The 23,342-nt window shown below is 42.5% G+C and overlaps 6 protein-coding genes across 6 annotated transcripts; 4 read left to right on the top strand and 2 right to left on the bottom strand.

Moving 5' to 3' along the window:
• Positions 1-713: 713 nt before the first annotated feature.
• On the top strand, positions 714-1,978 carry LOC108155722. Its single transcript, XM_017286726.2, has 2 exons — positions 714-1,015; positions 1,078-1,978. Exons 1-2 carry the CDS (start codon positions 855-857, stop codon positions 1,634-1,636), a joined length of 720 nt encoding a protein of 239 aa, XP_017142215.1. The 5' UTR covers positions 714-854; the 3' UTR covers positions 1,637-1,978.
• A 1,453-nt stretch (positions 1,979-3,431) lies between these two features.
• Positions 3,432-6,311, top strand: LOC108156190 (putative protein TPRXL). The gene is made up of 2 exons (XM_017287521.2): positions 3,432-4,230; positions 4,643-6,311. The coding sequence occupies exon 2, from the start codon at positions 5,330-5,332 to the stop codon at positions 6,257-6,259; it is 930 nt and encodes a 309-aa protein (XP_017143010.1). The 5' UTR covers positions 3,432-4,230; positions 4,643-5,329; the 3' UTR covers positions 6,260-6,311.
• A 7,676-nt stretch (positions 6,312-13,987) lies between these two features.
• LOC108156011 lies at positions 13,988-14,930 on the top strand. Its single transcript, XM_017287216.2, has 2 exons — positions 13,988-14,091; positions 14,153-14,930. The coding sequence occupies exons 1-2, from the start codon at positions 14,023-14,025 to the stop codon at positions 14,726-14,728; spliced, it is 645 nt and encodes a 214-aa protein (XP_017142705.2). The 5' UTR covers positions 13,988-14,022; the 3' UTR covers positions 14,729-14,930.
• A 1,355-nt stretch (positions 14,931-16,285) lies between these two features.
• LOC108156010 lies at positions 16,286-17,234 on the bottom strand. Its single transcript, XM_017287214.2, has 2 exons — positions 16,935-17,234; positions 16,286-16,877 (listed from the first exon to the last, which is right to left on the bottom strand). The coding sequence occupies exons 1-2, from the start codon at positions 17,146-17,148 to the stop codon at positions 16,306-16,308; spliced, it is 786 nt and encodes a 261-aa protein (XP_017142703.1). The 5' UTR covers positions 17,149-17,234; the 3' UTR covers positions 16,286-16,305.
• Positions 17,235-17,337: 103 nt separating this feature from the next.
• Positions 17,338-21,842, bottom strand: LOC108156009 (T-complex protein 1 subunit eta). Its single transcript, XM_017287213.2, has 5 exons — positions 21,724-21,842; positions 21,300-21,560; positions 20,404-21,223; positions 20,017-20,340; positions 17,338-17,758 (listed from the first exon to the last, which is right to left on the bottom strand). Exons 1-5 carry the CDS (start codon positions 21,724-21,726, stop codon positions 17,541-17,543), a joined length of 1,626 nt encoding a protein of 541 aa, XP_017142702.1. The 5' UTR covers positions 21,727-21,842; the 3' UTR covers positions 17,338-17,540.
• Positions 17,863-19,982, top strand: LOC108156008. The gene is made up of 2 exons (XM_017287212.2): positions 17,863-18,295; positions 18,361-19,982. Exons 1-2 carry the CDS (start codon positions 17,983-17,985, stop codon positions 19,923-19,925), a joined length of 1,878 nt encoding a protein of 625 aa, XP_017142701.1. The 5' UTR covers positions 17,863-17,982; the 3' UTR covers positions 19,926-19,982.
• Positions 21,843-23,342: the final 1,500 nt, after the last annotated feature.

Below are 23,342 nucleotides of genomic sequence, written 5' to 3'. Positions count from 1 at the left end.
GTAGACCTTTTTTGATTACACCTTGTTTTAGACACAATAAAATTCGAAATAGTTTTTAAAAGTAGCTAATATTGTAAAACATTCATTCATCAATGGCCTAAAATTATGTGGGCAGAGCTAAAGGTTTTTGTTAATCAGTTTTAGTTCGATCTAGCTACTAATGTTTGACGAAATATCAAAATTGAGCAATTTGGTTTTCAATCATTAACGGAGAATGATTAACCAAGGAGGTGTTTCAATTTTCCACCGAAAATAATGAAAATTTAATAAGGTTAGCGCAGTTTAGGTGAAAGAAATCGTTGTTTTTTTTAAGTTCAGAGGAAATATGGCATGGATCTACCAGAAGAATTTACAATTGTTAATATTTTTCGCCATTTACCTCAAGTAGCTGAACTATTTAAATAGAGGGGGCATAAGTGGGCTAAGTTCGGTTTTTCATCATACGAGACGCTATATTGATTTTGAGGAACCAAAATTGAGGCAAAAACAATCAAAGTCAAGTATTTAAAATAAGCCAGTCAAGTAGAAAATAGATTCATTAATTGGATAAAATTAAGTGGGCAGGGCTGAGAGATCTATCTAGCTAGAAATATTCCCCGGAATATCAAACACGAGAAATATGTATTATACGACTTGAATCCGTCAGTATATTTACGGTATATTTTTTGAATGAGACGGTATATTTTGATATATTTTTCTGAGGGTCGGACGGTATGTTTTAACGATAAATCCACGGTCCCACTGACACCAAGTCGCAAAATAAATAAAATTAACTAAAAGTTTCAAATTGTGTATGATTAGCAAGAACCACCGAGGACTTGTCTTGCCATGCAGTGAGACGTTCTGCGAGAAAAATGAACTCACAGTCAAAGAGGAAATCTTTTCCCTTCAATCCCCCGCAGCCGGGAGTCGCCATGCAGTTTGGCTTCAATGCGAATACAAATTTCAACATTGAGACTGAGTGCAGCAAGTGGCCGCAGCACAAACGAAAGTCCGAGCAACAGGAGACCGTGCTGTGAGTATCCGTATCAACAACTTCAATCCCCGCCAGACACTAACGACAATCCTGTTTTTTAGCCCACCGAAAATGCTGATTACAGAGGAGCGGATCACACAGCACTTCAGTGGATTGCAGATTTCGGGCGACTCGAAGGGCGTCGTCGGCAATTGTGCGGGCAACAACAACAGCGCCTCGATCGTCACCGGCGGCCTGGCCACCGACGATATACCCTCCACCAGCACTGGCAAAACGCACCATCACCCGAATCCAGCCTATCAGATGGCGGCGATGGAACTGGAGCAGAAACTGCGAAATGCCAACCGAATTGTGATCTGTGATGAACTGAAGCCGGGCTCTGTACCGGGCCCTCTGGCGCCTGGTGTCATACCCCGGGAATGGCTCATCAAATCGGTTCCCAGTCCCTGCACAGCCCTCGTGCCATGGCAGCCATCTCCCCTCCAAATCCCGATGCCTGTGCCCAAATTGCCGTCACCGATGCATCTGCTGGCCCCGACACCGCCTCTCCCTGGAGAGGAACTCGACGACTATGACGATGATTTGGAGTTCTTTGAGAATAACAATACTTGCAATGTGAATTTAAACAAGTCTGACGAGCATATGGACCAGGATCTGTAGCCATAGCTGGAAGCCTAAATATAAACGTGTAGATCTGTATGTTTGCAAGTGCAGCAGGAGGGTTTAATCGCATGTAAAGAATTCTCATTGCTCCTCGACTCTTTATGTTTGTTTACACCCTTGCAGAGGGTACCGTACCACTAATTGAGGAACTACCGTTCTGCAAGGGTATCAAGCGCCTCGGATACCGATGATAATGATAGCCCTTTTTCATGTCACTCTTCAACTATTTTGTATTACTATTTAAAATAGATGTATGTGATTTTACCTAGCTGGAGATATCTGTGGCAGTGGATTTGTTTGTGCTTCTGTTCGAATAAAGTAAAGCCAAAATAAATTTTAGTACAGGGTATTTAATTATCTGCGATAGATCTTCTGACAAAGAGCAGCATGAGCGTGTCCGCTCAGTACTAATCCTTGTGGCGTCTGCTAGCTAGCGCACCTAAGCAGTGGAGGAAATGCGAAACAAATAGTTAATGGTGTAATCTGGAGGAGCATTAGGCCCATAATATTTACATATCTAACTTTCCAACTCTCAAAAAATAATGTTTTATGAGAGAGCGAAAATAGCTTTTATCACCTCAACCTGATGGTACAAGTAATACGTTTATTGCCCTCGAATATAATTTCCATAGTTCGAAGACAAACAAAACGATTAACTTTAATAAACTGCATATGTTGTTTTATGGCCGTATTGTTTTTAAATTAGGCGCGAACTGGGGTTTCCAGACCATTCTAGGTATTTCTACCTAATTCAGGTACCCGCGCAATTCAGATCGGTTATTGGCTCTCTTCAAATCGGTTATGGCTCTCTTTTCGTTCTCTTTGAATCGGGTAGCAACAATGAGACTCATTCGACTTTTACCGTTCGCAGCATCAAATTTGTATGAGCGTTTGTTGCGAGCGACATTGTCCCTCAACATGGGCACGGATACCCTACGGAAAAAGATATTATAGAATTGAGGAAATGTTTGTCATTTTACCAAGAATTGGTCTCAGGATCAGGATATACATATATCTAGGAAACAAATCAAATGCATAAATAGGTCTAAAGCATATCAATCTGAGAAAAGGTCTTTATTAGGGTATACAAAAGAATATATTTGGTTGGCAAGCAACAAGTCAGCATGTACGAAATGTCGTGACATTCCATACTCACCAACGTTGCCACTGTTTTTTGTTTTATACTCAATACAATAAAAAGCAGTACTTAAAGGCAGTTAATCTTGTAGAAAATTTATTCGCTAATGGCATAAAATTATGTGGGCAGAGCTAAGGGTTTTAGTTAATCAGCATTATTCAACGGAATATCAAAATCGAGCAATGAGAACGTTTACTCACCTACGTTTTAATTGCTTGACCTTTTTCGCTAAAACTCTTTTAGACAAAATTCAATAAAAGGAATTAGTCAAAAACTAGTTTATCTTGTAGAAAATTGATCAATCATTCGGATAAAATTATGTGTTCAGGTATGGAAGTCCTGGCTAGCTAGTAATATCAAATCGAATATCAAAACCGAGGAATATGGTTACCTGCCAGGGACCGCGAACGATTAACCCATTGTCGACCAGAGGGTATTAAAACACATTCCAGGAAAATGTTTAAATTTTAAGAATTTAAGTGCAGAAAGATATCCTGATAATTCTTTTTTTTACGTAAGTAGAATCGCAAACAGTATGTTTTCCGCGGTTTACCTCAAGTCGTTCAACTGTTAAAATATAGGGGGCTGGGTGGGTTAAGCCGTTCGCTATAAATACGAAGCACCCCTGAAAGAACCGCAATAGTCATGGTGGAAAATTTGAAGAGAGCGTACCGATGCGCCAAGAATCGAAGAAGATAAAGTTAAATATTGATTAAAATTTCTGCTACAAAAATATATATATGTAATTATATATTGTAAATGTCTTTAATTTAAGTGATATAAATCAAATATATATGTGTAACGTTTAATATTTTAATACGCGTCAAAGTACAACGAGTGAAGCTAACCGCACACACACAAAGAAAAACGGGGTACTTTGCGAGCAAAAATAAAAAACAACCACACAAAAAAATTGGAAAACTAAAGAACGCTGCGTAATAGACGGTGGTGTACATAAAAGAGTTTAACAAAAATCCGAATCAGTTGAAAGTGTGATTTTTTTGAGCCTTTGTCTGTAAGTGAAGAGAAAGCTTTAAGCGGAATTACATATAAATAAATACGAAGCCAGCCCGTCGCCATTTTGAAAGTGATTTTACAATACATACACAAAAACACATACACACACACATTCAGCGAAAAAGCCCCCTCATCAAAATCTGAGAAAATCAACACAACCAAACCAACATTTCCGTAACATTTCAATGTGAACCAACAAACAAAATCAAGGCAACTTTTAATCCAAAAAAACGAAAATTCAAAACCGTTTTGTATAATCGAAATCTGTATAACAAAAGTGGCTAAGAAAATCCCCGCAGCCTGCAGAGCGAGCAAATCGATAGCTGCGACACACACGTATACATATACTATACAGTGGAAACCCGTAGTGAAGCAAGCGAGATAGCACTAGCAGCATCAGCACATTCGTGTGAAGAGGAGGTCTACAGCAGAAAAAGTAAGTCGCAATTGTATGGGTTATCGGTATGAGGGCGAGTGGGATTGAGAGTGTATGCATGAGCGCGCTCATGTGTGCACGTGTGTGTGTTGATTCATTAATTCAGGTATTTTTCGTATGGTTTTGAAGTCCTCAGACTTGTTTTGTGGGGCGGGGAAATATACAATAGCTAAGCAAATACGTACGTACGTAGCTTTTGTTGACGTAAATGGCACACACGCACACACACACACTCACATATGTTTATACAGATTACGATGTTGACAGTCCCTCCTTTAGGTTGCCGTCTATATTGGAAGTCTTTCCAATGGGGAACTTTTCTCTCTCCCCGTTATTCCTTCTTTTCTATACATGTATTTTTTTCTTTTGCTCAAAGTCTCGTTCGCTTTTATTTCATTTTTCCCAAAAACAGGACCAGTCCCGAACCAGCAGCATCAGGAGAAAAAGCGGTGGAAATCAGTTTTTGGAAAAAGGAGTTTGCAAAATTAAAGCTAAGGATTAGCTTAAACAGAATAACAGAGATAATTCAACAGACTGATAACAATACATAACGTTACAAAAGTTAAACTACATTAAAGTAAATAACAGAGAATTGTACATAAGAAAAACGAGACGCAAACCGGACGGAGAATAGCGCCTACGTGCCCAGCCGCCCGTTGCTCGCCCTAGATCTTGCAGATCGATTCGTCGATTTGGAGATCGAGAGTGAACAGTGGAGAGAGAGAGAGGGAGAAGCAGCAGTCAGAGAGTAATCAACAACAACCAAAGACCCAAAGAAGCAGCTGAAAATATCAACAATTACAACACGTGGCATTTGTTTAAGAGAGCAAGAGGCCCCCCTACTCCCCGAGTTTGGTTTCGATTTATAAAAAATATAAATTGATTTAAGTGCGTGTGATATTTAACGTTAAGCATTAATTTAGCGAAATAACCAAAAACAAAAAAGGCAAAACAGCAGAAATTTTAAAGAGGAAAGAGTAGAGAGAGAGATATAAGTAGAAGAAAGAACGCGCTTGGTAGAGCTCTCAAGGAGAAAAGAGACGAAGAGAAGAGAAGAAAGTAAAGATCAGATCAAGGAAGAGAAAACGACGGAATTACTATGACATACTCGCACAATAGCGTTAGGAACAACATCAGAATGACAACAGCATCGGCCACCAAGGCCATACGATTGAAAAAGGGCGCCGCAGGATCTGCTGCGTCCCCATCCGCATCCGCAACCCCATCACCGACATCCACCGCATCCGCACCCACAACACCCTTGGTAACTGCACATTCCAACAGTATTGCCAGCAGTACAAATATCAATAGCCACTTCCATCAGCAATCCCTGAGCGCTGCCGCATCCCCCACAACCTGTTCCGGCCTTGGCCTGTCCGCCCTGTCCACCAGCAGCAGCACCACCACAACGCCCAATAGCCGCCAGCAGCGGCAACAGCAGTCCCAATCGGCGGGAGGCGCCCAGCGTAGCCGCCAGCAACAGCAGCCGCAGCAGCGACAGTCGCCACAGCAGACCGGCGGTGGAGGAGGCGGAGGAGCCTTCTTCTTTGCCAACAACAACGGTAGCGCCAGCAAGCGCAACGGCGGCAGGTCTCCACAGGGAATGGGAATGGTGGTGCGTCAGTCACCGGCGACAATTCTGGGCGGCGGGTTCTCCCCCCCAATGGCCATCAACGGCGGATCGGCGCGCAAGCAGCGCAAGAGTCCACCTACCATTGGCGCCTTCGGTGCATCGCCCCAGCAGCAGCACCCCCTCATACCCACCGCATTGACGCATTTCGCTGGCAGCAAGTGCTTCGACGCACCAGCACCAACGGCGCTGCCAAAACCGCCGCAGCACTGGACGCTGTCCAAGTCCGAGGAGAAGCTGGCCAGCAGCGCTGGTCCGGCCCTGCAGAGCCTGATGCGAAGTGGCGGCGAGTATTTGTCGAGCCCCAGGTTCCATCTGGGAGGAAAGTCCTCGAAGCGCAATCTCCTCGACGACTTTGACACGCACAATCTGAAGCTGCTGCTCAATGTGCAGTCGTAACAGGTGGCAAAAGCAGGAGCAGGAGCAGGAGGAAGGATCAGGCGTTAAGGATCAACGAACGAACACATACGAGGCGATAAAACCGACGAAATGGATTGAAAATGGTGGACCCAGAACCCGTCAATGAGAAATAAAGAAAACATGTAAAACAAGAGAAAATACAAAAAAAAAAAAAAAAAAAAAATTATAAAAAATGCAAAAAGAAAAAACCTTTAAAAAAACCTAAAAAAAGCGAAAACATTTCAATCGAAACTTTGAACTTTTTTAAACCAAAAAAATGAAAAAAATTGCAAAACAAAAAAATGAGTAATGTTTGTGATCTCAAAAAGTGTGTATCATTAAACAAAAGCAGTAAAAATTGAGAGAAGCTATACGAAAAAAAAACCAACAACAAAAAACCAGAGAATTTCAAGGGAAAACTGAAGATTAAAACCACACACAAAAATACTGTCCTCACACAACAAAAACAACTTCTACAACAACAACGACAAGAGAACAAAGAAACAAAACAAAACAAAACCAACAAAAAAGATGCAAAATTCCACGCTACAACAACCCCATAGACCTTCCCCAAAAACAGCTACAGCTACAGCAAAAAAAAAAGGTGTCAACTTCAATATACAAAACTTTATAAAGGCCAATATTCAAATGCGAAAGGAAAACCCACAGACTAACAAACGAACGAACGTACGACACGGACGGACGGATGGATGGATAGATGGATGGATGGCTTGGCTAAACAGAGGGAAACGATGATAAAGATATGAGTATGGGATGTAATGCACGATGGATACGAGAGATGAGATGGCTGGATCGTATCGTGGAAGGATGGAAGATGGAAGAACTTATATTATATATGTCTAACAACGGATACTTCACACAACTGAACATTGTTTTAAAGGTGATACGCAAATAGACTTGAAAACTAATTGATAAGTAAGACTATAAATAATATTTATGAGTAATTCAAAACAAAAACAAAACAAACTCAAAAAATGGACGCTAGAAGCGCAGCATAACAGTACAGTTTATGTTTATCCACCCCTAAAAAAAGCGGACAAAATGTGCAACGTACCTTAAATGTTGATGAGAATTAAAGAAGAAGAGGAAAGATGGCAGAAGTATATTCGAGAGATTGATACGCATATAATAAAATAATACAAACAAAACAATAAATAAATGAATGATACATAAATGATATAATAATAACTAAAATAATAGTACTACAAATCGTATACCCACCAAATCGCAAAAAAGACTAATTCAACAATAACAAAAACTCAACGACAAAAACTCAACGCAACGCAACGCAGCAGCCGGCAGAAGCAGAAGCAGAAGCATAAGCAGCGTTTCATCTACACACAGAGGCAGCGTTGCATCCAAGTACTAGCAGCAGGAGCCGCCGCAGAGCAGCAGCAGCAGCAGCAGCAGCGCAAAATGCATTCAAACTTGCCTACAAATCCCCCTTCTATTCATTAAGATATGTAGTGTGATCCCGAAACCCCCACCCACCCCCATTTATTGTAATTCCCTTGACCTTTTATTAGAGACTCTTCCATTACCATTTAGTTTTAAAGAGAAAGTCCCCTCCCCATCCCTCAATTATTCTACATACATGTGTAAATTCTTAATTGTAATTGCGAATGGCTTTAAAACAAAAATTCTTAATTTAAACATTCTTGAATTGTACATAGAGAAGAAATCGAGAAGAACAATGCTAAAAATGTTCAAAATAAAAAAGTTTTCAATCAAAAAATTGTAAATCAACTAAAAGCGAATAAGAAATCATATGTAGCGCAAACATTTTATTTATTTCCAAACAAATATATTTGATCTTGCGCCCAAAAACAGCCGAAATGATACGAAATGATTGTGAAACACAATACAAGAAAAATATATTAGTTGCAATCCCCGCCCTCGAAAAGGGATACAAGAGAAAGAGAGAGAAATGGAGAGGAAACTACTTTTATGTAAAAAACTATTCGTTGATGCTCAATACTGAAACACTTGAACCCAGTACCTTATTTTCATTATTAGCATTACTATTAATTGTTAACATTTAATATGTATGTAAATTATTTAAGCAAATCCTCCCCGCCCCCGCCCTCTCCCCATCTCCTAAACCTTTTAAAAATCCAAAAAGTTATATGTATTTTGCGTAGAAGAGAATGATAACCCATATGCTGTGGCAGGCAAGCAGCAGCGCGTGAGTTTTGTTATTAGTGTTTTTGCCAAATGAATTGGCCAACCGAGTGATAAGCCAAAAACAAAAATTAAACAAAACCCCCCCACTCCCAAATTGATAGGAAAACCATCCCTTAAATAATATGAACACCATAATAATTTGAGTTATATATTGTTTTAACTGAAAAAGAAAACTTCCTGAAGCTAAATTATGAGGATGAGACGACGAAGGATGAAGGAGAAGGAGATAGTTTTAAAAAATGTTGAAAGCCAAAAAAAGTCATGCACTGTTTAGGTTTACTTGAGCAAGTTGTCATATATTGGTAGCTTTAAAGGCTTGTATCTTCAAGTTACACACAAAACCCCTTCCCCCCCATACACATACATATATACTACTTAGAGTATTTGAGCGATCGAGCAGTGCTCGTGGCATGCCCCCCAAGACACCACACAGACAAACCCCCGCCCTCCTTCCAGAAGAATCCCATCTGGAATTCTTGCGCAGAATTTTGCATTTTTTTGTTAAGTGTTACTTACTGGACGTCAATTTATGAAGAGAACAGGATTTCATTGAAGAAAGATAAAACAGAAAACCCTAATAATAATAATAATGATACTACAAAACAAAACAAAACAGACCAAAACTTGGAGCCATGGCCAAAGCCGCACCTTGGATCAATGAGATGGCAGGGGGGTACAAGCGTTACGGTTCGGTAACTTTTTCAACACCAATCAGTACAAATTAATTTCCATTTCAAAAGTTGGAGCCCAGCCAAGATCAAAGAGTGCTCTATACGATGTGCGGGCCCTCATCGTTTGTACCCCCCCCCCCCCCCCCTCGTGTGTTCCAAGGCAGCGGCTGCGGTTCGGACCCCCCCTGAAGAAGAAGACGAAGAAGAAGGAAAATTCATTTTAATTTAAAAGCATATCGACGAAAAATTAATAAACTATTCTATTGGAGTTCGAATATTATTTTTATCCCACATTTTTTTAAGCCAGAAGATTCGTCGCAGCATACATATATATTTGTTTTAATTCTCCATTGATCTAATTTACAATTTAATTTGCAATTTTTTGTGATACTTTGCTATATTTTTAAACCTGGTATATATACAAATTATAAACAAATGATAAATGAAGAAAATAAAAAGATAAGAAAAGAAAAGAGAAAAATGCCCCACACACACAAAATACCCCATGAATGAATGAGGACCACTGCTGTGAAGCAGTAGAGTTAAGATCCAGAGTACTGTAACTATATTGAAGAAGAAGAAAAAACAACTGTGAATACTACACTGAGATAAACATTTGTAAAAGCAATATATTGGAATTGTGTTAAATCCAAGTCAACTTGTAACATTTGAGAAAAACAAAAGAAAAACCCTTACAAACCAAATCCATTCAACAGAAAAAAAAAACAATAGAAGAACAAAAAAAAAAAGAAAATAAAAAATTGTACACGGCTTTTATGAAGTAATTTGTTAAAGCTTTGTATGATTAAACAAAAAAAAAACCCAAATTTGTGTTTTTATTTGCATTTTGTAACCGTTTACTTTTTTAGTTGGCGATTTATTTTTCAGAGCTCATTGGCAAATAACCCCCCTTTACTCCAATCTACTCCACTGTAACCCCCACGCCTCTGGTACACCATGTGCTCCCCACGAGATTCCTGTTTCCAGATTCCAGCCTTCTTCCACTGTTGTTTGTTCTCACATGTTCCAGGCTTTGATTTGCTGCACAATTTCCAAGCGAGAGAGAAACCGCTAGCCTAAGCGAATGAGTACAAGTAAATGCATAAATACGAGCATGTATACACATATGCAGCTGCAGTACATACATACATACGTATGTGTGCAGCTAGCCACAGTTACACACAAATAAATAAAATGATAGAGAAACTTTATAGCGCCGAAGAGTAAATATCCTCTGCAGGCCGACAAACAACACGACAAGCAATAAACACTTTCCTTTCGTTTCTATGTGGCCTAACACACTATCCTGATTGTTCCTATGTTAATTCTACATAGATGATATGTGCCTGTAGGGGTAGGACAAACAGTATGATAAGTGCGATATGTCATTGTGAGTTGGATAAATTTATATACGGAACATTTAAGCATTTTATAGATTCTTACACAAGAAACCAAAACGAAAGCCCAGCATGATAACGATAAATGTTTAAAGGTTTTATTACACCACAGATAACACATAATAGATACATACATACATATAACAAACAAAATATATATATATACATACATACATATATATATATATTGATATGAAGCGATAAGCGAGCTCCGAATACATCAAAGTCAAGTTAAAACTTAAGAAAAATCATTACACAATTGCCTAAACGATCAAAAAAACAATCAATGTAAAAGTCCCCCCAAAAGAGATCATCATCAAAAATTCCCCAAACCCCGACCCAATACCCCGCTCCTAGCATCCCACCATACCACCACCCACCTTCCCCCAATTCCCCAAAGAAATGAACAAAGAGATTGGGAAATTTTCAATATTCAACGACAAATGCAGATGGCGGCATAGCGACCACCCCCCCAGGCCAAAGTGGAAGAGAGAGCGATGCGGCGAGGGAGAGTGATTGAAAGAGTTTCTGGTTCAGTTCAGAGGTAAGTGGGCAAAAACATGATCATGACTCATTCGCACTATAAACTAGCATTTGGATTGGACTCTGGTATGGGCAGTATTGTTGGAGGTTTCTCTAGAGGTTGCCCGAAGAAAAAAAGAGACGGCTATCAAACGGTGAACGTGTCTGCCATCACCTTTGTCGCACACCTCCCCCTAGCAACAAAGTGTTTTGTTTTGTATACCGCTGTAGAGGGTATGATGAATCAGACAAGATGTTTGGAGCGCAGAAACCTACAAGATCGGAACACCAATAAAGACTACATTGCATTTGGCAGAAAAAACATTTAGTATCTTGAGACATAATCCAACCAAACTGGTTACTTTATCATAGCTGCCATGGGAAAGTTGGATCGAAAGGGTATCCACAAAGGCCTCGGCCTCACAAGCTAGCCTTCTTCTCTAGGTTTTTTTTTGTGTCTCTATTTCTTTATAATCGGTGTCGCAAAAGAAAACTGGATTTACAGACGGCACGTCTTTTGTTTTTAAATGATTTTAGACCACCCCTGTACATACAAACATAGCATATACATATGTATATCAGTATGTGCTCAAACTTAAAGCGAATCAAAAGCGTAAACAATTTGGTTTTTATTTTGCTTTCGGTTGCGCTACTCTTTTATTTTTATGGCGCTGCTTTAAGCTAATTGAAAACGATAAATGTGTGTGAGATAGTGTGCTTGTATGTGGAAAGGAGCACAAACTAAGGCATATTAAATATAAGGTAAGGCGTCCGATAGAGCAACCACTTTTCGCCAGGCGAACATCCTTCCATGAAGCTTTTGCCACGTGAAAGAGCAGGAAGGAAATGTAACATGCAAACTAAGCATTTGGCGCTGCCTCACCCCACTATTTAATATACGTTGCACAACAGTAACGACGACGACGCAAAAGCTTCTTTTCCTTCTCGCTCGCACGTCCGCTTAGATTTGCGATTGCGAGAGTTTTTGCATTTTTGTTGCTGGGAAAAAAGAAGCAAAACAAAAGCAAAACTAAAAGCTGAAGACAAAAACAAGTAAGCGCGATCAAATATGAGCTGCGACAGCTAGGATACCCTGTACCATGACACGACTAATCAGCTTGACGGCAGCTATTTTGAGAAAATTTCTATCAGGATAGGTAGGGGCTGAAAATATTGTTAAAGGAAGGTAGATGTCCCTCTAAGCCGCATAGTGCGCCCATAGAGGGATGTTAGATACAGTAATCCAATTTAATAAGCATGCCATTCTATTGAGAAGCCCAGGGTATTAAAACGAGACGGGGAATAACAAAAAGTGTGCGTGCACCACTGGGTCTCGTCTCGGGGACGTGAACAGGGCCGGGGATGTCGGGTTTGGTAGATGTTTTTTCCACGCAATTGGTATCTGTGAGATACATACACAGGCAGAGATACCACACGCGCTCACACACATATACAATACATATGTACATCAAAATACGTAAATATTAACATATGTATGTATACCCGCCAAAGATGGATGTTCATATTTACAAGTTTTGTGCGTTGGTCTCCCCGACGACGACCCGAGTCGAGTACGCAAACGCTCAACAAAATAAAAAAAAGTATAAAAATAAAATGGAATACATAATGTGAATATGTATGAGGCGTCAACACATATGTACATACATATGTATGGTATGTACACTTATGCTCAAAATAATAAGTACTCAGCCAACACTTGAATTTAAACTAAAATAATTCAGAGAGCGACGCTGATAGGGATGTTATCTGGTAGGTTGAGATTCCTATCGAGAACCAACAAGGAACTCCATAGAAAATACATAAATATGTGTGTAGATCAAACCAAGAAAACCTAGTGGAAAATAAAAAGAAAATAAATAATGAGTCGAAATGTTACAACTCAGCTCAAGCGTAAAAGGGTGGGTTGGGAAAAAATACATTAAGTACATACATACATATATGATTTGCCAGTTGAAATTCCATTTAGGGATGAGTACTTAATATTTTTACCATAAGTGTACTATCTGCATGTGTGTATGTATGTATGTATGTGTATTCTGCAACGTTCGTGTCAACGGTTATTTTATTTTCATTTTTCATTTTTGTTGCTTTTGTCAGGCTATGGAATAATTTTATATTTGCTGCGCAATTTCTATTATTGATTCCCTGTTATTTGTTTTATGCTTTTCTTCGCTTGGCCCCCTATCATAGTCGCCTGTTCTGCTTTCGCATGTATGTACATACATACATACATATGTGTGTATTCCCTAGATGTGATAGCCAGTTGGCACCTTATCGCCTATAGTGGTTCTGTGTACATTTTAATTATTATTTCACGCGTTCCCACAGCACAGAAATGGGCGATTGGGAATTGTTGTTTCCCTTTGGTTTGATAAGCAAAAATCCCAAGCTGGCATATTTTGAACCCTTGCGAAAATCAAACAATTTCATGGCACCGCGTAACGGAAATGGCTATGAACGAGCTCCGAAAAAATAAAGGTGGATGATTCATGAATCTGAAATAACCATGCGGGTTGGCTTCGGAGTAAATTCAACAAACTCCCGTACAATAAACAAAACGGTTATAAGACTTTTATTTGCTTTATATGGATTTCAATACGATTTTTGTATTGTTAATTGCACGTGCGCTTGTATATATGTATGTATGTACACACTCTTACGTACAGTAAAGCTCTCTGTGCAGACAATCCTGTGTACCTATCCCCCTCTGTAGCTCCCTTAGAAATCCTACGCCACCACGTGACTAGAAACAACATGCACGCTCCCCACACTACGGCTATCGCCTGCCAGGCATTCATTGAATGAATTCGCTTATCGGTCAAGCGGCTGATAATGATGAGCCGCCATTGGTGACCTTTGGGGCAGATAAGGGCCCTCCTATCATCTGTATTTAGTGGTGTGATCTATGCTGGGACTCCAGTCAAACATTTCCCAGTCTCCCGGCAAGATGTCGCTCTCTGTGGCTGTTGTGGCAGCCAGCATTTGGCTGATCGTGTGCACCTTTTCCTTGGTTCAGGCAGGACACTCTACATTCTATCATTTGGATCTAGCCAGTCTAATATGACGATCTCTTGCAGGCGAATGTGCGGTTTCACTTCACGCTGGACTTTCATGTTAAGCAGCCGGCCAACGGCCAGGACGAGACCATCAACAAAACCATCCTTGTGGAGAACAATCAAATATCCGTAATAGACAATGAGCCAACGACAAAGTCACCCATCAGCCAGTGGACAGATCAGGAGCAATACAATGAGGCGACTGTGCAGAAGGTGGTGGAGGCCAGGCGGGCGGTACAGCAGCTTAATGTAGAGTTGGCTCCCCTGGTGGGTCGCAGCAACGATCTGGCCATCCGCCTGAAGCAGAGCCTGCGCTACGTCAACGAAGTGGATGCCACGCTTGAGAACCTCTCAAACTTTGGACAACTTGTGGAGCTCCTGCGGAAGTTTGTCACCCTAGTGGATGCCCTAAGGGAGCCAGCCAACTATGGGGGTATACGTTCCCTGGAATATGTACTCCTCAAGCTGGCCCTGGAGAAGTACGAGCTGAATAGCAAGCGGCAGGAGATCAACGAGTATTTACAGCGGGCGGAGACCGCCTGGACGAGCTATAAGAGCACGCAGGTGGTTCTATTGGAGAACTCGAACACCACCTGAGATTTCATTTGGATATAGGCTTACACACATACACATTTTCACCCGTAGATTCATTGTAGATCGTAGTGCATAGGTTATAAGGGCACAAGCAGAAGAGCAAACAAAGACCAGCATCAATTGGTAGATACAATCGATGCACCAGCGACAAGGGCGGCCGCTCCGTCGTCGGGACCCTTGAAAGAAATAAAAACCATCAAAGGGACTTCCTGCCTATTATTCGGTTCCACTAGAACGCTCAGGATTGCTACAGGTATAGGGACCATGTATGGCATCAGCCCAGGGGTTGGGTTTTGGGCATTCATCTGACCTAAATCTCCCTCTCCCTGACTATGGGATTGAAAATACGTTACACACGCTGGTAATACGTTAATATCCGAGAGGGTATGCAGGTAGCCGACGACGCAGAGCTAAGGGAGCATTAAAATGCTGAAACAACAGCTGCCGGAGCCATGGCATGTCTAATGTGGTGTGAGTGGAGGGAACGGGAACGAGAACGGGTCGGGTCCCGATCGTAGTCTCGAAATTCCTGAAACTCGAAACAACCACGAAATACAATCGTCCATCATCCTTACTTCTTCCATATGCAGCAGTTGAGTGGCAAATGGAATGGGGGGAGACTACTAAAAATACAATTATTAACAGCGCAGCATATATGTATGAGTATGAAATGATGGTATATGGAGTTGAGGGCGGTTTAAGAGGGTAACGTTACCGTTACCCTACGCCTGCCACATAGGGAGTCAACAGTCACATAGGGAACAGCTTGGAACTCTCCCCCTGTAAGCCGACACCGAAATCAGAAATTCATTGACTTAACGGGGGGGAAGCCTTAACGGTTTTCACAGTGATTTCCTTTATAAAGGGTGCAATCTGAAGTGGCGACTTATGAATATATATACATATATATGTTCGTATGCACGTAAGTTTTGCAGTGAGAAAAAAACCATACCATGAAGAAATCATCGGTATACATAAAGGAAACCCGATTGGCATAAAAGAGACAAGGTATACAGGTTTAAGCTCTTTTTTTATATTTATTTATAAACCGAATCTGGTCGAACCGCTTTGGACGGCCGGCTATCCGATGGCTTATGTATGTTTTTGACAGTTTATGTTTTTGCTAAAATATTGCTGCATGTGACAAGCATGTATTAGGATTGGATTTGATCCAAAGGTGGCGATAAGGATTAGGAAATGGGAGGAAGAATATGGGATTTAATGGTTTCATTTATCTTATTGGTATTTATATTAAATTCCTTCTATTACAGTTATGATACGAGCTCCTTCCACATGCCTTCAATATCCAAACTCTGTACTATGATCCATTGTGATAAATAAATCTTCTCTTTTTTACATTTCTTAAAAGAAATATATACTTTATTCCATTCCTTATAGAGTACCCAAGTAATAATACAGTATTTCAAATGTCGCGGGATATGCCAAGAGTCGATAGCCGATAACGATTACGTTCTCTGTTACGCGTACAAAAAGTGCTGTAATACTAATGTTATATTGCTAACAGCAAAAATTTTAAATAAGAAAAACACATTTTATGGGTTATTTCTATAGCTACTGTTTTAATTTGGCTTGAAATTGCGAAGTATTTTTAATACTTCTATTTGAAAGTCGAGCTTTTGATCGGCATTCATTCTTTGCATATGCGGCTTAATGCTATCAAAGAACGCCTGATCGGCATCTGGGGCGGCGGAAGTTGGTGCAGAGATATTAGTAAAACTGGCGAAGTCTCCTGAGAATGGAGTGACTGATCGCTTGGCGGGGGTGGCACCACATTCTGGATGCGTTGAGTTATCTGCTGTGCCGCTAAAATCGCCCAGCAAGGAATGCAGATTATTTGGCAATGAAGAGTTTGTGGCGGCCGGCAGATCGGTTGCTGTTTTCTCCTCTGAGCATCGCCGCTTTTTAGCTGTTCTTTGGGCGCAAATGCGCTTCTGTTTGCAAGGCGATTTGGTTTCCTCCTTTAGGGGCTCCTCTTCATCATCGGTTTCAGTCTTGACATCCAGCAGAAAGCTTAGCTCTTGCTCGTATATGTAGGATGCCCGCACCATCACATCTTTGCCGCTCTGTCGCATTCGGTACACACGCAAATAGCTGTCGCGCGTGTTTTTCCAACGCTTCATTAGGGTTTTCACTGCAATTATTTGATAAACATAAAACACCTGCAACGATTCCTTGTGGGTAGTCTTACCAATTTCGTTCTTCTCGGCATCACTGGCTGTTGCAAAGTTCTTGCACAGTTCTTGGCTAATTTGCTGCCAAGCCTGATCCCGAAGTTCCCGGTTATGGAAGTTCGGGTGTCGGCGCTCCCAGATAATCGTCCGCTTGTGTACGGCTTCAATGAACTCATACATGGAGTACCGCAAATTGGTTCCAGCAGTTCGAAGTACCTTGTGATTTCCCATTTTGGTTTATTATTTATTAATATCAACAATTAAATTAGCAGCGCAGGAAAAAAACAAGACAGCGCTTTACAGCACGCTGCTATGGCGGTCTGTTGGCGCCTTACAGCACGCTGCTACGCACACATTTGGCCTTAACAGAGACAATGCTGCCACCCTGTTCGAATTAAACAACCATTTTTGTTATGAAAATAAGTTTTAATTTTGTTTTATTATTAAACATATACAGAGAGGTCAGTTGATTAATTTAGCTGTTGAGGGGTGCAACGCGAAAAGCCTGCATATGCCAATGCGAACTATGACCGAGTAATACGTGTACGTGTTAAATTAGGAGAGAAATGCAAGTGAATGTGAGGATGATTAGTGTTCGTGTACTATTGTGTTCCTTGCTTGATTTACATGGGCCTGCCCATGCCGCGGCCCATACCACCCGCCATGGGAGCTTCGCCGGCCTTGGGGCTCTTTATTGTCTCGTCCACGGAAAGAATCATGCAGGCGGCTTCGGCGGCAGCAGTCAAGGCATTGATCTTGATAATCGATGGCTCCCACACGCACTGCTCAAAGTTGTCCGAGATGTCTTCCTTGGTAATGTCAACGCCATACCACTGACCACCTGGAACGAGAAAAGCAATTTTATTTTTGAATATACAGTAATATTTGCAAAAGGGTGGCAGCACCGACAATGCCCGCGCGCACACGAATGTGCAGCTGTGCGAAAGAGCACACACTACACCACATGTGCGTCGAGCGAAAGAGCAAGCAGGGGCGAGAAAACACGCGTTAGCAGAGAGCATTCTGGAGATATTTATATTTGAAAAAAGTAATATTTCGAGCAAAATGTCTACCTCGGGACGCAAGCGCAAGCAGCAGCTAAAGCCGCGCCAGGATGATCACAGATCGCCGATAAAGCGCAACAGTGTGGACATTAAAAAGGAGCCGCTTGACAGGGGATACCCGGCGCTGGCCGACTATGACCTGAGCAGCGCCGACATCAAGCCCGATTTGACAGAGCTCCATCTGGAGATGGCGGCGTCGGGCCGTCCACAGCCCCCAGCTCAAATCGGACCCGACCTAGAAAATCAGGAGAGTGACTCAGACGAAGACGGCTACTCTGAGATAAACTACGAGGCGGCGGATATCTTTACCCAAGGTAAGCAGTGTTCCCCACTTCCACTAGCAACTCCACCCTTGACTTATGTAACCCTTGTCGTGCAGACGAAGTGGACGACTATGATCCGGAGTGGACAACGCAGCAGTCCAGCACTCGCCTGCTCTTCAAGTTCAACACACCGTTGCAGCAGACGGGCCTGAAGGGCGGCAAGAACTACATGGGTCCCCAGCACTACTTCAACCAGATTCTCGGCCACCGGGGCACGTTCTTCTTCTCGCTGGCCAAGAGCTGCAACATGCATGCCAATGGCGGCAACCTGACCCACGCCGAGGAGATGGAAGCATTTGTGGGCCTCTCCCTCCTCATGAGTGATGTGAAGCTGAGCGAGCTCTCCGACTACTGGAACAACAAAGCGCACTACGGATTTGTTGGTTTCAATGAGAAGATGACCCTGGAACGCTATCGCCAGCTGATGCAGTGGCTCAACTTCGATGCCCTCGATGTGAAGGGGAAGAGCAATGGAGAGGATTACAATAAATTGCTGGCATTCATCAACGAACGCATGGCGGAGCTGTATGTCTGCGGCCAGCAGCTGGTGCTCAATGACCCAGTGACCCTATGGAAGGGCAGATTCAGCTACAATCAGGATTTGGCGCACAAATTCCGTAGCAATGCGTTCCTTCTACACATGCTTACGGAGCAGAGCGGCCTGGTCATTAAAGTTCTCCCAGAGATTGTGCTGCGAGAGAAAGCAGGCTCATGGGTTCGTAATTCCCGACAGTTGGTGGAGCACCGAAATGAACTGGCCCTGAAGCTGGTGGGGGATCATCAGGAGGGACGAACTGTTTACGCGTCCAAGTTCTATGGCAGCTATGGCCTTGCCTTTGAGCTGTCCAAAGTGAACACCTACTGCACTGGACTGCTGGACAGGAATAGGTATGGCAACAGCAAGGCCTTGGTGCATCAGCAGCTGACATCGAACAGCATTGCCATGTGGTATGCCACTCCCCCATTGATGATGGGCAAGTGGCGGCGTCGCGAGAAGAGTTTGTACTTCTTTAGCTCCGATTGTCTGGCCATCTATTCGAAAGAGATGTCCATGCAAAAGACAAATGCCCGACCGAAGCTCATCCAGGAGATAGACCGGCAATTGCGGCCGGCCAACAACACTAGACAGCAATTGATTGAGTATCAGCCGACTTGCCAGGGCCTGCAGTCGGACAAAAAACTGGCCATCTTTCTGCTCAATATGATTGTCTACAACTCGTATCTGCTGTACCAGAACAATACCCCACTGCCGCGAGGAGGAGATGGCACACTGAAGTATAAAAACTATCCCGAATTTCGTGTGGCAATCATTCGGTCGCTGCTTAGGTTGGAGACGGCGGGCACGGAGCCAACTGTTGCTGCCACGAGCCCAAACAAAGCCGAAGTACCCGAGAAGATCAAGAAGGTGACGGTGATCCCGGAGATGAAGTTAATCACTACCATACGACATGACCCGATCCTTATACACCAGAATGGTAAGCCAGCACGAAAGAATTGTCGCTACTGCCACAAAGGTGGCATGCTGCAGTACAGCAAATACATGTGCAACAGTTGCCCGGACAAGCCAGGTCTGTGCCAAGATCCCTGCTTCCGCCTGTGGCACGAGCAGCTCAAAAAGTAGAACCTCCACATTTCATTGTATAAGCAGATTAAAGATTAAATTATATAAAGCCCCAAATATTGTCTATAAATTGCATCTGATCTGTACTCACCAAGAGAGTGCTTCTGGCGCAGCTTGTTCAGAATGTTGGTGGCATCAAAGCCGGCATTGTCGCACAATTGGCGCGGTATGATCTCCAGTCCCTTGGCAATGGCTGCAATCAGCAGCTGCTCCTTGCCAGCAATTGTACGCGAGTAGTCGCGCAGCAGCCGGGAGAGTTCCATTTCAATGGCACCACCGCCAGCCACAACCGAATCGTGTTTGATGGTGCGACGCACAATCATAATGGCATCGTGCAGCGAACGTTCAGTCTCCTCGAGGAACTGCTCGGCACCGCCGCGCAGGATCAATGTGCTTGTCTTGGCATTGGGACAACCTAACCGAAAACAGAGAACCCTTTAATCAGACGACTTCCTTCAGTAGTGGCAGCTCGACTTACCCTGGAACAAATTGAAGCGTTCACCGCCCACCTGAACCTCCTTAAAGGTCTCGCAGAGACCGAGGACATCGGCCTTGATGTCATTGGCTGTGGTCATCACAGCACCGCCGCAGGCCTTCATTGTGCGCTTGAGATCCTCTTCGGGGACACGACCAGCGCAGAAAATGTCGCGATCTGCGAAATACTGTGTGGCCACATCGCCGATGGCCAGCTTGGACAGCACCACATTGGCACCGGACTCGACAATTTTGGCCAATTTGTTGTACAGAATCTGCCATTCGGCATCAACGATCTTCTGATACTCCCGGACATTGTCTACACGAACCTCGGCATTGTCGCGCTCTGCCTTCAGCTCCAGTTCGATGTTCAGCAAGGCAATCTTGCAGGGCGCATACGACTTGGGGGCCATCTCGAAGCCGGCATATGAGAAGGTCTTCTTGAAGGCCACGCCAGAGACCAGTTGGGACTCCTCCAGCGAACCGCCGGTGACCTTCTTGATGCCAATCATGTTCAGTGGCAGCAGCTCATCCAGCGAGAGCACAGCATCCACAACGATGCGGGCAAAGAAATCCTTCTGCTGATGGATCAGCTTGGAAGACATGGCTGTGGCAGCGCATTTCTCCAGCAGAGTACGCTGTTCCTCCTTCGACTGCTTCTCAATGCGCACGGCAATTTCGTTGATTTTGTCCATGCACAGCTGCAGAGACGTTCGGATGGCCTTGATAATGATGCGCGCATGGACACCCTCCTCAACGAACGGTTTCACCTGCTTGAGGAACTCACCGGCCAGCAACACCACCGAAGTGGTACCATCACCCACCTACCAGAGAAAACAAAATGGGAAACAAGGTGAGTCACGTGCCTAAATTTTCAAAGGGGCCATTTCGAATTTTTACCTCGGCGTCTTGTGACTTGGCTATGTCGACGAGGGTCTTGGCGGCCGGATGTATAATCTCCAGGAGCTTCATGATGGTGGCGCCATCATTCGAGATGGTCGCCTTGCCCTGGGCATTCACAATCAGCTTGTCCATACCCCGGGGACCCAGAGTGGTCCGCACGGCATCCACAATCATCTGGCAGGCATTGATGTTGGACACCAGCTGGGGCTTGCCCTGCGACGTGTCCGTACCTTCCTTCAGGAGCACAATTTGCGGTTGCTGAAAACAGAATCCAAATCAATCTCATCATTAGTCAGCGCCAGATGTCGGCTTTTGCCAGAAGCTTCTTTGCAGGTTATGTTTACATTCGCATGCTATCCCTCAGCAAATGCATATTTCTACCTCCGAAGGCCATCGGGTGGCTATTTACAGGACGCCTTACCATATTTATGTGAAAGTATTTGCCGTTTTCAAGTTAAAGTCGTTTAAAACAATCAATTTCCAAGCAGACAGCAGGCAGCGGCACGTTGTTAGAGCTGGAGAAACGTCGATTTATTATCGATGCCCGCCAGGCTGCCGATGAAAAAACTAACTTGGCCCACCTAAGCCCCCCTTATTTAAACAGTTCAACGACTTGTTGTAAATGGCGGAAAATATTAACGATTGTAAATTCTTCTTGTAGATTCATGCCATCTTTCCTCTGAACTTAAAAATAACCTCGCAAACTTTCACCTGAACTGCGCTAAAATGATTGAATTTGCATTATTTTCGGTGAAAAATGGCTTATAATAGGTTAATTGTTCTCCGTCAAGGATTGCAAACAATATATCGCTCAATTTTGATATTCCCTCAAATATTACCAGATAGATCGAACATTTAGCCACGCCCACATAATTTTATCCGTTTAATTAACCTATTTTATACTTGGCTGGCTTATTTGACACATATGCTTTTATTGGATTTTGCCTAAAAAAAGGTTTTAACGAAAATGGTCAAACAAATAAAACGTAATAAAACGTAAGAGAAAAATCGTTCCTATTGCTCAATTTTGAAATTCCGTTGAATAATGCTGACTAACTAAAACTCTTAGCTCTGCCCACATAATTTTAGGCCATTGATGACTAAATGTTCTACAATATTAGCTACTTTTAAAAACTATTTCGTATTTTATTGTGTCTAAAACAAGGTGTAATCAAAAAAGGTCAACAAAAAACAGTTCCAACGTAAGTGAGTATGGAATATACCGGAATATACAGTTCCAACGTAAGTGAGTATGGAATATACCGGTTAAAGGGTTTCGTTACCCGATATAAGTTCGGTTATCGATACTATCGACTGGACACGAGCGGTGCGCGCCAAATAGAAATAGTTTGAAAGTCAATGAGCGAAAAGGGTTTAAATCCAATCCATTGGATTGTATACATAATTATTATACACATACACGTACGATCTGAGAGAAAAAATTAAAAAAACCTGCGTATAGAAGTTTCTTTTGAAAAGTATTTAAAACACCGTAAGCAGTCATCCTGAATTTAAGCCCCCTTTATTGAAACGTTAAAAACTTGAGTAAAACGGAAACGTGGAATAAAATACACGGCAGCTTAAAACGTACGCGCGTTATTTTAAAATTAAAATCATGATGGTCACACTGACGTTCAACGTTGTTGACCGTTGAGCGGCGTTTTTGAAATTTCTTCTAACTTCAAATATAGATTGGGTGATTTCTGGCTATTTATATAAATTTGGCGATCGTCCACTAGGTGCACGCACGCCTGTCGCTTATTCCATTTTAGAATATGCGTCGCATCTTCAGTTTGTTCCGACCGCTCAACTTGAGTGAGTTTGTGTGCACCAGAGCAAATAGAGCCCATACAAAAAGGCAAATTGAAAATGGAAATAGAAGAAGATCTAAATCTAATTCGGTAATGTGGAATTGGAATTTTAGTTGCTCAAGGCTTCTGTTAACGACAAGACAACCCAAAAGAAATGTCAATGGATATTCAATCGAAACTCGCCAAGTGATTACGAAACGCTGCTCAGGACTCTAGTCAGAAGAGATCT

The sequence above is a fragment of the Drosophila miranda genome, chromosome 2 (genome assembly GCF_003369915.1).
Source record: "Drosophila miranda strain MSH22 chromosome 2, D.miranda_PacBio2.1, whole genome shotgun sequence".
In the NCBI taxonomy this organism is placed as follows: domain Eukaryota; kingdom Metazoa; phylum Arthropoda; class Insecta; order Diptera; family Drosophilidae; genus Drosophila; species Drosophila miranda.
Note: the sequence above shows the minus strand (reverse complement) of the source record. Positions and strands in the feature narration are given on the sequence as shown.

Coding starts and splice junctions, on each gene's coding strand:
- LOC108155722 (XM_017286726.2), top strand. CDS start 855: ATGAACTCACAGTCAAAGAGGAAATCTTTTCCCTTCAATCCCCCGCAG. Junction 1,016..1,077: donor GAGCAACAGGAGACCGTGCT/GTGAGTATCCGT, acceptor CCTGTTTTTTAG/CCCACCGAAAATGCTGATTA.
- LOC108156190 (XM_017287521.2), top strand. CDS start 5,330: ATGACATACTCGCACAATAGCGTTAGGAACAACATCAGAATGACAACA.
- LOC108156011 (XM_017287216.2), top strand. CDS start 14,023: ATGTCGCTCTCTGTGGCTGTTGTGGCAGCCAGCATTTGGCTGATCGTG. Junction 14,092..14,152: donor GCACCTTTTCCTTGGTTCAG/GCAGGACACTCT, acceptor GATCTCTTGCAG/GCGAATGTGCGGTTTCACTT.
- LOC108156010 (XM_017287214.2), bottom strand. CDS start 17,148: ATGGGAAATCACAAGGTACTTCGAACTGCTGGAACCAATTTGCGGTAC. Junction 16,878..16,934: donor TGCCGAGAAGAACGAAATTG/GTAAGACTACCC, acceptor AAATAATTGCAG/TGAAAACCCTAATGAAGCGT.
- LOC108156008 (XM_017287212.2), top strand. CDS start 17,983: ATGTCTACCTCGGGACGCAAGCGCAAGCAGCAGCTAAAGCCGCGCCAG. Junction 18,296..18,360: donor GGCGGATATCTTTACCCAAG/GTAAGCAGTGTT, acceptor CTTGTCGTGCAG/ACGAAGTGGACGACTATGAT.
- LOC108156009 (XM_017287213.2), bottom strand. Junction 21,224..21,299: donor CCAAGTCACAAGACGCCGAG/GTAAAAATTCGA, acceptor TTTCTCTGGTAG/GTGGGTGATGGTACCACTTC. Junction 20,341..20,403: donor ACGCTTCAATTTGTTCCAGG/GTAAGTCGAGCT, acceptor GTTTTCGGTTAG/GTTGTCCCAATGCCAAGACA.